Consider the following 13551-nt stretch of genomic DNA (forward strand, 5'->3'; position numbering starts at 1 on the left):
TGTTGTAGCCATCAACTCATGTTGCTTCTCTCATTGTTGCAGTCTTGATCGGAACTGTGACAGATTTTGCCAAGCATTCAGGAAAATCAATGACAGACAAAAAATCAGTAGAAACAGAGTTGCAACAGTAATCAGGAGGTGCAGAACAAACAATACTAGCACTAATCAGAGCCACAGTAGCCATCCTCCTAGAATGATACACAAACAGTATTAAGGACATAAAGTCATCATGCATCAACTTCTATGGAAACTGGCTGAGGAAAAAAAACAAACTTTGCTTCCATTTGATACAAAACTGCCTGATGAATATTGGGAGCACAGTGTTTGGTCAGATGAGACCAGATGGACCAGAGGCTCAGATGGGGTCCAGCATGTTTGGTGTGAAGCTGGCCAGGACTGCCACAGTGAATTCATCCCAACAGTGAAGCACGAGGTGGGAGTGTGATGAAACGGGGCTGCATGAGTGAAAGGTGTTGGGAAGATGACTTTAATAGATGGCACCAAGGAGATGACTCCTAGTCTCCAGCAGCTTGGCAAAGCAGGAATATTCCAGCATGATAATGATTCAGAGCACACTGCCAAGATCACACAAGAGTCTCTACAGAAGGAAAAAATGTGAAAACTACGGCCTGGTCATGTATGTCACCAGGCATGAATCTGAGATATAATTTAAATTACTTAAGGTGATAGAAATCTGAATAAGTGACATTGCACCTCTGCATATTTCTGAAAACTAGCAACTATTTAATGTAGTTAGGTAAAGTAGCTCATGTGTCGTTTCAGCATCTGTACATCATTCAATATTAAAGCTGCTAGTTGATTTATGGTGAGTTAGTCTGAAGTGTTAATTTGACGCACTTGCACTAATATCATACATTAGTTATGCTTATTTTCATATGGATCCATTTTGTTTTATTAGTGATAAAACTACAGCCACATAGGGGCTTTTAGGGCAATAATACATGAATAAATGTAATGTGTAATTGTGCAATCATCTGTGACATTGAGCAAAATGCTCCTTCTGGATGTTTTTAAAAGTTCCCCATGGAAACTTTGCCTTTTGGAAGTTGTTTGTTGCTCAGTCTGGCATTGTTTTCGTTTCATTTTAAGCATTTAAACTCAGTCGCAGCGCGTTCTTTTATTCATAAAGAGCTAATCCCACTCAACATATGCTTCACTGGTAAAAGCAGAGAGGAGCACAGTGTCCAGGCAGCATCCCCAGAGAACTCAGTGGTGAACTTCACGCACAGCAGAAAAACTGCTGCACCATTAAAACTTTTAGATAAGTAGCTGCAAGTGGTAAATCAAGAAGTTCATAATTAATTTGAGAGCTTGTATTATGTACTGTAGACCTGCTCAGGAAAAGTGTGGTTGTTCTTATTACTATTTTGCCAGTGGCTCTAATGCAGCAGCGAGTTCTTTGAATGCCCACAGCTGCAGCAGGGAGGGAGTGCTGGGCTGTTCACCAGCTAATCAGCCACCCAGGCTGCTGTGGTGGCCTTCCTTTAATACTGCATATGTGTGTGTCCTTCACTCTGTTTGTCAATCTCAGAGCAACAACTCTGAAAAGACTTCGTTGTGATGTTTGCCACCTCAGGAGGGGTCTGATTCTGGATTAAATCGCTGGCCCACAGGAGAAGGATTACACCCTGGGAGGGAACATGTGGCCCTTTTGAACTGGGTTTATCAAACCCCATCCTTCTCTGCGGAGGACAAGCGAGGGACACATTTGCTTCTTGCAGACAGAAAGCCAAAGCAGCCAGTTTTAATCCAGTTCAAGCATAAATTGGAGGTCACTAGTGTTCACTTAAGCTGTACCAAATGGCCGCTATTTTAATAATTTATAAACACAGAATGCTGCTACACTATAAAGTTTGCTCCCAGTGCTGTTCTGAGCTAAGTTACTCTTAATCAGGCTCTCTGATGGCGAGCAAAAAGTGCAACCACCCAGACGTTTGTGGTGATAATTGCACATAATTTATTTTATTTGTGGCATGTTTTGTATTCCAATAAATGGGGTGCAGCTAATGGATAGATGGATGTTTTAAATTGTCCAAGTGTATATCTAGTAAACAAGACTGTTCATGTACTGTAGTAGCCAAAATAGGGGTGTTATTCACTACTGACGACAACCGTGATATCTAAAAAGTCAAATATTGATTTCATGTCAATGTTACCAATGTGATAATATCATAGTTAATCCGGCAGCAGCCGTCTGGTTGACACTCCAATATAGGAACAACATACAGTAGAGTTAGTCACAAACTCCCTCCTCCTCAAAAGACACACAATAAACAAAGTTAAACATGAATTTATTTTTATTATTTTTTATTTGTTTACCTAACAAGTGTTCTATAGTCATCATGATAAAATTGTAATAGTAAATTCTTTGGGACCCAACAATTGTAATGTAAAAATTTGATATTATGGCAGCCCTAATCTAATATTCCCATCTTAAATTTTAATATAGTTACCAGCGGAAATTTGGAATACGCTAAAAGAGTTCAACAAAAATGCAGTTCTTGAAAATTCAAACTGTTTAACCTCAGCACATAATAATATTAAACAGTCATTTTTTAAAAATTACTTTGTGTTTCTACATGTCTCAGAAAGACCTATAAAACCAATAGTTGAATATCAATAGATCTATTGGCAATCTAAGCCTTTGTTTGTGTGATGTTGAGGCAGACAAAGAGAAAAATGAGAGACGCTGGAGTTGGCGGAAAGAATACTCACATTTAAAATGTGACCTTACAGGTACTCAAGGCTACAGTGAATTATGGCTTACTAAAGTCACATTTGTTGGAAAAATTATGCATCTTTCTTTAGGCTTATTATTTAAATCTATCTATCTATCTATCTATCTATCTATCTATCTATCTATCTATCTATCTATCTATCTATCTATATGTATGTATGTATATATATGTATATATGTATAGATAGATAGATAGATAGATAGATAGATAGATAGATAGATAGATAGATAGATAGATAGATAGATAGATAGATAGATAGATAGATAGATAGATAGATAGATAGATAGATAGATAGATAGATAGAAATATCCTCTCAGTTTACTGGTAATATTTTTAGATTAAGCATTTGTTTGGGTTTTCAGATTGTTGAGCAGTGGATCTATGGTAGATCTGCATCTACAGCTGGTCAGTTGTAAGTGATAAGAATAATTCACCAACAAATACCAAAACAAGCTCCAGAAATGAAATAATGGTCAAGATGTGAGAGATACTTCCTTAAGAAATAAAATATAACAATTTCCTGAACCACTGGAGGCATTTTGTGCATCACACAACTGCATTACCCTCATCTGAACAACCTCTTAGCAGCCACACTATTAGTTCCAGCAATTAAGTGGTTAGCTGATACAAAATTTTAGACAACTTAAAGGTCCTACGTCACAGTCTAAAACCACTAACATATTCTCCAATTAACTGCTTGGAATAGGTTTAAGATTGGAGATTGGACATTCAAAATGTACTATTATGTAAATTTTGTTGTGTTTCTTTTTGAACTTGTGCTAAAACAATGGAAAAACGAGATCAGAGGAGTAAACAAATGCCATTATTTTCTAGGTTGGTGGGAAAAAAAACACATATATTGTTGTAAGGAGCTTCATTTGCTTGACAGGACATTTGTTTGTTTTTGCATAATTGCTTCCAGAAAGGCGATATTTTTGGACAGCCTGACGCAAGTAAGAATAAACACAGTAATTAGTGCTTAGAAAACTGCAGGAAGCTGAGAGAATAGGATGGAGAAGGAGGAGAAGGGACATTTGAATCCCCTAAGGTGTTATTAATGTCACTGGCAGTACATCGCATTGACCACCTCCTGGTCCAATACAGTTGGATGGAAATAGTATTTAAAGGAGAAATCCAGGGTTTTGTCTGTGTTTGCTATTGATCAGTTGACAAGCTGATATCTTAAATATAAATAAGCACAGCCTTTGTTTCTTAAGACATGGCACCAACCTTCCTACATGGTCAAATCAAAATATATTATTATCTATGGGGAGTTTGATAAAAATCTATTTGATGCTGCCAGACAGAAAGTCATCCAAAAGAGTCCATGCATTACATTTTCTAGTGTTAATGAGTATGAATTCTTCTGTTGTTGTTATTTTGACTTGTTCGCAGCTGATTGGAGCGTATTTGTTACAGAGCTAATTCTAGTTTTACTTTTTTCTTTTTGCTGTGACTGATGACTTTGACTGATTGAGCACAAGTCTATAAAAATGGGCTGCATAAAGAGCCGACACAGATCTACAATCCTACATGACTTTTTGAAAAATGCTGTTTATCAGTAACCTGGGGGCAAAACATTACTCAGTTTCAATATCAATCCCCCTGCAGTGCCATGTGTCTTAAGATCAAAGAAGATGGAAATAGCTATATGCAGGCATTTAATTTGATAGCTGGAGTCCCAGTTTGTAAGAATATATGTGTAAGACACACAGCCTTATTGCATGCTTAAATTTCTGATACCGCAGGCTACTACTCAGGGCAAAATAGATGTTGTGAAGGTCTTCTTCCTTCCCTTCCTGCACTTTTTTTGTCCTCTGGCCCTGCTCCTGCCAACCCACTCTGTGGAACATCTGCAATAACATGCTCACCCACACTAAACAGCGAACCCTTAAAATAATGAATCATCCTGGAGAGAAAGGGGTGTGTATGTAGATGTGTGCCTCTTTATCTCTGTTTATGGGCCGCTCAGTGACATATGAGAAAATAATTTGTTTTTATATGTGCATATCGGCGTCTGAGAGAATGATTCTGTGTGTGTGTGTGTGTGTGTGTGTGTGTGTGTGTGTGTGTGTGTGTGTGTGTGTGGTTCCTGATCCTGAGCTGGAGGGCTGTGTGGGCAGAAGCATCCTGTGTCGGTGTAAATTAATTTCCAGAATCCAGACACTAGGTGCTCTTTGGAGGAAAGAGTCGTGTGCTTCTGCACCCATTTATGAAAGAAGGCAAAATGGTTTGTGGCTGCATGTGTCTGTGTCTGCGTGTGTGAAAGTGAGAAAGAAGGAAAGGAAAGCAGAGAAATAGACAGAAAAGGTACAATGACGCATTAAATCTCTGTTTGAGTATTGGCCAAAAAGTAGTTTTACGAGTTGGTGAAAAGCGACCAGAAATCTTTGGGAAACAGCTGGTTACTTGTTTATTCATGACCACCAGTGTTAATGTGCATTTCATATATATGTGTGTAACTCCTTTGTTTATTCATGAGAAGAGACAGAGAGAGAGAGATGTGGAGTGTCAGAACAAGTGAGATAAACAGTGGAGGAAACACACACACACACACACACACACACACACACACACACACACACACACACACACACACACACACACACACACACACACACACACACACACACACACACACACACACACACACACACACGGAGCTTGCATTTATCCAAAAAATGACAAACCCATCTCTTTCTTGGCAGGCGGAAGCACCAATTTAGCATATTCATTACAATGTGGTTTACACTGCAGGTTTTAGCTTCATACAACAGACTAATGATGGATGGTGGCCATTAAATCTTTAGGTAATTCCCTCCCTGTAATGAATATTGATTTTAAATCAACGGGCACGAACACATTTTAATTGGTAACTGCATTTCTTGAAACATCGCACGTGCCAATTTCTTCACAGAAAACCACAAACATCTAGACGGTTGCAGATCATGTAGAACTCTAACTCCAAATCTAACAACTTTTGCATTTTATGCATCTGACTGAATGTGAAGGTATTGGTCTGTGGGTTCCATGCAGGTATCAGTAAAGAGATTTCTGAATTGATCTGCTGTTTGTTCCTCATTATGGAGGTCAGTGGCTGTGGGAGCTGTCCAGAACTGTGGTGCTGAAGTCTTGGTTGCTCTATAATGGATCTCAACATTTCTGTCTGTGTTATTCCATCTCAGACTGACTCATATTAAAAGGAAGCTGTTCAGGTAAAATGGTCCAATATTGCACAAATAAAAAGTAAAGAAAGTCTGAAAACGGTGAACCAAAATTTGTGTAGCAGTATTCTGTTTTCCTACTTCTCAGCAACTTGTGCAGTCTCATCGACAACTGCTATGAAAACCTCATCTTTAAGGTTATGTAGTGGGTTTAAAAGACTTCACAGCTTTATTTTTTCTACCAAGCTTCGGAAAAAACAGTCTTAAATAGCCTTTTTAATAACATTAATGCAAAGTGAAATCGCTCTGACAGACATGGGGACACACACACTCTGAGTGAAGAGCACACAGGATGTTGCAGGGTGACAACAGCAGCACCGGGGTATGGGCAGGGTTCCCAGCACTTGAATGTAATTCTGTGTGGGAGGAGGATGGGTGGGTTTAAGTGTACGCTATCTAGTCCCTTCTCTTCACACGCTCTGCTGTGCGCACAGACTGAAGACAAAAGCAGAAAACCTCTCCATGTGATGTGCAGCAGGTCGGTGAGGGCGCAACAGTAATCTCAGATACCCGCATTAAAAACACATTTACGCTGCATGGAGAGTTAACCAAGTGCGCCTCTGCTTCTTCTTTCTTTCTTTCCTTTTTTTTCTTTTCTTGTTGCGGGTGTTCACTCACTCAGTGCTCCCCTCCCTCCATCCTCTCCAGCTTCAACATTTGTGAAGTGGCTGCCTCACCCGGTCGGACCGGAGGCCGTCTGGTCTCTGATCTGGTCTCAGGAGTCAGCGGACCGCGCTCCGTCGGCGCCAGGCTGTGCGCCTCTCGGATCACACCCGAGCCGCCCCGCGCTCTGGCGATGGAGATGATGGAGGGAGACGTTATGGACAAGCTAGAGGACATGTCATCGGTGTACGACTTCGACCCGATCACCGGCAACATCCCCGCTACGAAAGTGGAGATCACCGTCTCCTGCAGGTGAGTGGATGCGTCCGCAGAGAGCCGAGAGCCGAGAGCGCAGGCGACGGTGGGGAAAGTTCGGTGTGCGGAATGCGTGCTGGAAAAGTTGTGAACGCGCTCCACCCTTTCTGTGGGATTTAGTTAAGACTGTTGAGCACGATGATCTGAAATAAATAGACGTAGTTGTCGCATACACTGGTGTTACACATGCAGATTTGGTGTGCGGACAACTGCTGCAAGCTCTCATGGTTTGGTTTACTATAAACTGTTGGATTAAATCTTACTACCGAGCGTTTTTCCATTGACTTGTGTGCATTTAAGTAAGAAAAAAGTTAAAATCAGCTTTAACTTGTGACATTAAAACTGAAAACGCGCATAATTTCACATTATTTCATGCATGCAGGTGTTTTAAAGCAGTTACTGTCACACATCACAGGGAAATCATCATCCAGAACTGATAGTGCTGATATGTGAGACACATCCTTGATGCTTTTACGTCGTTTCAGACAGAAAGCCTCTTTTATTCTGCAACCGCTGGCAGCTTTGAGCACCAACAGTGCGTTGAAAGCCTTGTTCCTTCCTCTCCTGTATTCTTTTTTAAAAGTACTGGTTGTTAAAGATTCAAAGCTTTCCATCACATTGGCACACTGGCCTGTAGTCCCCATTCTTTATTTTTTCGTCAGTGCAAAGCTGTGTCCTTTTTAGAATGTGTGTCAGTCAAAGAAATCCACAACCACCAAAATGAATCTCTCTCCACTGGGCTCGTGAGAACAAACAGTCCCTCTTCTTGCCATTAAGAGAGGGTTTTAAAGTCAAGGCTTTCAACGCCTTTCACTTCCCAGACGCTCCACTGCTGGCATGTGAGAGGGAGAATCTTCACGAGCACACACACACACACACACACACACACACACACACACACACACACACACACACACACACACACACACACACACACACACACACACACACACACACACACACACACACACACACACACACACACGTTTCTGGTCTTTGATGCTAGGTTTTAGGTTGGTGAGCCATCGAAGCAGAGTGAGTTGGAGCCATAACAAGCTGTGTGTGCATTATTGATGGGCTCTCTGACGTTCAGAGAAGGTCGCTGCTACATCTCTCAGCTCAGAGTAGAGAGAGAGAGAGAAAAAAGAAAAACAGACTCTTGAAAGAAATTTACTGAATGAAAAACCGTTGTGTTGCAATGGTGGGCGTTAGTGGAGAATCAGCTCACACGGAGAAAGGATCGAGTGCACCAATCAAAGCTCTGCATGGTTTTAGATTTGCTGTCTTTTCAGCCTCTAAAAAAACAAAATAAAAACGAAGCGATTACATCCATACTGATGTGCAATTAAGCACCATTCAGGTAAATGATGAGTCCTATTTTGACAACCCAAATGCATCTATGCAAATGATTATGTGTTTCTGTGACGATGTGTGTTGGGAAAGAAAAGGGGGACTGAGGCAGAGTGGTGGTGCAGATTCTTCCTCCTAGATAGAAGAGGAGTTTGGGGAGAAGAAATCATTAATCGTAAAGGGAGGGTCGATGCGTTTCCCTCCTGCTTCACTGCTACCTTGTTTGTGTGTCTGGGAGAGACTGGGTGAGAAACAGAGCAAGAATGACTGAGGCTTCTTCTTGATGCATGGAAAATTCACACTTTTAACGAAACAAATATGGAATATACAAGCTCAGGAGGTGGAATGCGGCTTACAGTGCGTTCAAAAGGTTGCGAGCCCCCAATTTCCCAATATAATTTTCAATTCCTTGTGTTTGTAATGCCAAGCTACTGCAATAGCTACTCTTAAAGCAGCAGAAATCAAAGGTTAAATCTCTTTGTCACATTCAAATAACAGTTCAAGGCCTCATGAATCCTCGCAGATGTTGGATGAGTCAGATTTGTATTGAAGACAAGAGCCTCCCCGTTGGTTCTTCTTCATAGCTCTCCCTTTGTCATCATGCACTCTTTAAAACCTCCAAACCATGATGATAGCTGTTCCCCGGGGTTAATACCCCCTATTACCAGCTACAGCCCCTGCTTTTGACAACACATTATTATCAGGACCAGTGACAATCGGAGAGGCGTGGGTGGACCCTGGATCAGGAAAATGGGGATGTGGGGGCCAAATGATAGGATTTGGTTTGTCTTTAATTTGAGGAGGGGAGAAGAAGATGAATTTGGTGTTAGAAAGTTGCAGAAAGTGTTTGATGAAAATCCATAAGAAGCTATTCTGTATTCTTTCCAGTCCTAATGTCTGTGATTTTTTAAAATAATCACAACATTTTGTTAATCAAGTTGTAGCTGACTGACATCTGCAGCTCTCTACATACAAACACATAGCTCTTGGATTACGCTTGTTACCATGTTCACATTTTTCATACAGTTTGATGTGTGATTTCCAGGACATTTGTTTTGTGGGAAAGCTTAGCCTTCAGGAACTGTGTCAGAAATAGGAAAGTGGTGAGCTAATTTGACACAACAGCCAAAAAAAGAGAAAACTTTTGGGGCGAAATCTAACCTGTGGTTTCTTTTAAACTGATGTTTACACTCCCACAGGGCTTGTCAGTCAATGGTCTGGCTCTTGAGGAGAAGTGACAGGAAAAGGGTGCAATTGGCATGTGGGCAGGAAAGTGGAGGTGTAAATCCTTCAGCTACAGTCCTTTATTCCGCCCCTTGTGAAATCCTTACACTACCATTTGCAAGCAAGTCAAAGTCTGCTCTCCTGTTTCTGCTCTACTGTATGACTGTCCAGTCAATTCAAAGAACATAAAGAAGCAGTTAATGCATCTGATGTGGCCCCCAGCCACTTACCAGTCTGTGTATGGTGTACTGAAGAGCAGGTCCATCAATGGAGGAGAACAAGCGGCTGAGAGAGATATTGAAAAGCAATGAGCTCACCTGGTGTGATTGTTACTGTGTGGTGCAGCTTGTATAACCAGTGTAAGAAAAACACAACTATGTTCCTGAGCTTCTAAGCCAATATTTCACTACACCTTCAACTGTCAACCGATAATTGAACTCAGTTTCAGTTTCAAACTGAACAGAACATCCACGTATCCATCAGCTGCTTCTTCATGTGGGCGCTAAAGTGTATCCCTGCTGGTGGGGTGGATACACACCAGTCCATTACACAACTACCACATAGAGACAGACAGAGACCACCATCCATGCTCACACTGACAGGCAATTTAAAATCACCAATTAAGTCACATGTCTTTGGACAGTGGGAGGAAGCCGGAGGAAACCCACACAGGTACACAAAGAACATGCAAAGTCACAAGCCAGAGCCTTCATGCTGTAAACCAACAGTTCCACCTTTCTCTACATGTAAAATACTGTCCTCTGCATGATAAAAATGCTCAGAAATTGCAAATTCATACTAGACGTGTACAATAAAAGCTGTTTTATTCCACCAAAATCTGAAATGTATGAATGAAAGCATCAACACAGAGTATTATGACTGATAAGGAAATGTTTAATTTTGGTTTCTACTTGAGCAAGGAGATATATTCTGGCTAGCTTTATTTCAAGTAGTACATAGTGACACAACTTCAGAAACAGCCTGTACATCTTTTTTTTTTTTTTTTTTAATCTTTGTTGTTCAAATGTTCAGAAGAGTTATTTCTACTTTCCCTTAGAACTAAAGAAGGCTCTTGGATGAAAGGTGAAACATGTTCAAGAGCCAAAAAATTCCAGAGAAATTAAGTTGCCTTCTACTGAAGCTGAGTTACTCAGATGATGAAACACATGAGAGGTACACTGTGGCTATAGGCTAAACCATGCAGGCCAGATCGAAATTTGTCATGCTGTTTCTGGAATTGTGGAAGGACTCAAGCTTTGAGACAATCAACAGTTATTGGCAAAAAAAGAACCCCTTTAGCCCTTAAAAGTTCAATACTGTGCAGTTGTTAGGCGCTTAAAGTAAAATGTGGATGATTTAAAAGATATTGTTGAATAAGTTTTTTTTTTTACAAAATAATTTACAACATAAGATATCAAACATCCTGCACTAACCATAAAATCCCACAAAAGAGCCTATAGTCAGTTAGCTCGAATAAAAGAAATGTTAAATTCATAAATTTTCAAAGGAAAAATATTTGTAACTGCCATGATTCACTTTTTTAAAATTTTAAATCAGACAAAACAGCTTTAACTGAAAAAGAAAAAATAAATCACACTGGACTGAGTGGGATAAGAGACCAACATACCAACATAACCAGCAATTAATACGCCTCTAAAGCAATGCTAATTAAGAGAATATGCTTGAGGAAATACTGCTGGTAATTTTAAATTTAAAAAAAAAAAAAAAAAAAAAAAAAAAAAAAAAAATATATATATATATATATATATATATATATATATATATATATATATATATATATATAGCACAAAAATAAATAAAACCTTCATTCAGCCTTCCATCGGTTTTAAATTTAGTTAAATCCAAATCAATTTATCAATTAAGTTCTACAAAGATCAGTAAACAGACAAAAACTAAATCAGTATTTGGTGTAACCACCCTGAGGAGATCTGCTGCTGCACACAATTTTCAAAGGCACTTGGCATGTAGGTTGTTTCAGGCTTCTTGGAAAACTTGCCACAGTTCCTCTGTGCATGTGAACTCTCTTCTTCTCTTCTGTCTCATGTAACTCCACACCGACACCATGGTGCTGAGTTTAGGGCTCTCTGAGGGCCAAACCATCTGTTGCCCGACTCCTTGTTCTTCTTGACTGAAGATAGTTCTTTCTGAATCTGGCTGTGTATTTGGGATTAATGTTGCATTTCAGATAATGACTTTGGACTCAATCAGATCCTCCCTGATGGTATTAGCTGATGGATACAAATCTGCATGAAACCTTATCACAATACTGTAGGAAGGGGAAGCTATGTGGAGGTTTGACTGCCAACCAGCTCTGGGTTAAAGTTCACATCGACTTAACGCAGAGCAGAGACCCAATTAAACCATTAATGGATTGTCCTTTTCTTGAAAGTGACACCTAGTCTAAGGTCTTCAATATGGTGAAGACAGATCTTGTAGCTGCAGAATTTTATTTTAATTGGTGGCTTGTGGCAGTGACGTAATTTTTTATTTTTTTTAGCAGTTAGTGCACAGCTCGCTATCAGTGGGATTTCACAGCTTGCTTCCTCAGTTCAGGCCGTGCATGTGTTGCTATGATTAAATACCTCTGCTAAATGTCTGGATGGTCTGCATTTGCACAGAGTCGTGCTTATGAGAACTCTGGTTTCAGCATCCGCTAGCTGCCTTAGTGGAACTGGGACAGATATGAAAGCATCACGCAGTGTAGAAAAGCCCTGCAGGGAGATCCAACACCACTGCTTATCATCACTCTGATTTCCCTTGCTCTTGCACATCACAGCTCTCTAGGTTTGAGCACTTTGGGTGTGAATATGCGCTGCAGCACGAGCCTCGCTGAAGCTTATTAGCCACACAAAGAATTGTGGGTATAAAACACAGGCTCAGCTTTGCAAACCACAACATAATTATCTTGCAGATGTCTCCCCACTACCACCAAAAGTAAGATAAACCTCTTTCTGTCTCTCTCTCAAACACACACACACATGCACAGAGTTAGTAATTGTGCAGCACAACAGATTGGGCACACTGCCTGATGCCACACAGCCTAACGGACTTTAGCTGGTTAGGGAAAATTAGGTGTAGAGGGACAGATAGAAGGAAGGAGGGAGAGAAATGGTGTGGATGGTGAGGAAGCAGGTAAAAAAAAAGACAGACTGAGATGAGAGACATATTGAGGTGGGTATGCTCATCATTGCACAGTAACTGGAAGAGAATTCATTAGGAAATGCAAATAAGAGCCCAGTGTGTTCAGAGAGAGAATAAAAACCGAGAGACAGAATGATAGTAATGTTGCATTTCTGCTCCTGGCAGGTGTTTTATTTTAATTTTTATCACCAAAAACACAAGAGCTGCAGGTGAGTCTTAGTAATTAATGTGATGCAACATTTGTGAAATGTGAGCAAAAGCAGTAAATGAGGGGAAATCTTTCTTGCTGAAGTCAGGCATTACAAGGAAAGCACAACACACAACAAGAACCTGGAGGCATTAAAAGCAAGTTGCGACTATAACATCAACACACGGTTACCTTTAAAGGTGTATTGTTAACACACACACACTTGAATATTTACATAGCCAGCACTTCAGAGCAACATTATTATTCATCTGGAGTCGTGTTTCTGGCCATCTGGTGAATCTAAGTCCAAATTCACTCTGTTTTAGCCCAGTTGGATTATTCTAACACCTGATGCCAATACCTGGCTCTGTGAGATGCTTCCCTGTATCCCCTGGATATGTCTGCTGCCTATTTGCTGCTAGTTTAATGTTTTTACAACAGATAGCAAAAAAAAAACTACTTGGGTGATAATAATCTTCAAATTTATTATGAGTAATGACCCTTTTCGCACTGCTATGGTTTTCAGTGTCATCTGATAGCGACATTGTTAAAATGAAAATTATCAATTACAGCCGCTTTCCAACACTTCTGAATAAAAAAAACACATGAAAATAAATTTTTAATACAAGCCCATGACAATAAAACTTACATGTAGCCAGCTAATTTAACAACCACTTTAGAGTAAATTGCCCATCATAAAGCAATAATATTAATATTAGTAATAATA

General features: G+C 40.1%; 1 protein-coding gene across 4 annotated transcripts in view; it reads left to right on the forward strand.

Moving 5' to 3' along the window:
* Nucleotides 1–6355: 6355 nt before the first annotated feature.
* The window catches only part of cpne5b (copine Vb), a 132482-nt gene continuing 125286 nt past the window's right edge, over nucleotides 6356–13551 (forward strand). For 2 of the 4 annotated variants that reach the window (XM_035942516.2, XM_055010768.1), the window contains exons 1-2: nucleotides 6356–6461; nucleotides 6632–6898. In XM_035942516.2, coding sequence (XP_035798409.1) covers nucleotides 6451–6461; nucleotides 6632–6898 — 278 coding nt within the window. In that variant the 5' untranslated portion in view covers nucleotides 6356–6450. Of the gene's footprint in view, nucleotides 6536–6605; nucleotides 6899–13551 lie in introns of all 4 variants that reach the window. The other 2 variants (XM_035942517.2, XM_055010769.1) reach the window with 2 other exon arrangements.

Source organism: Amphiprion ocellaris, chromosome 5, assembly GCF_022539595.1.
Source record: "Amphiprion ocellaris isolate individual 3 ecotype Okinawa chromosome 5, ASM2253959v1, whole genome shotgun sequence".
NCBI lineage: Eukaryota > Metazoa > Chordata > Actinopteri > Pomacentridae > Amphiprion > Amphiprion ocellaris.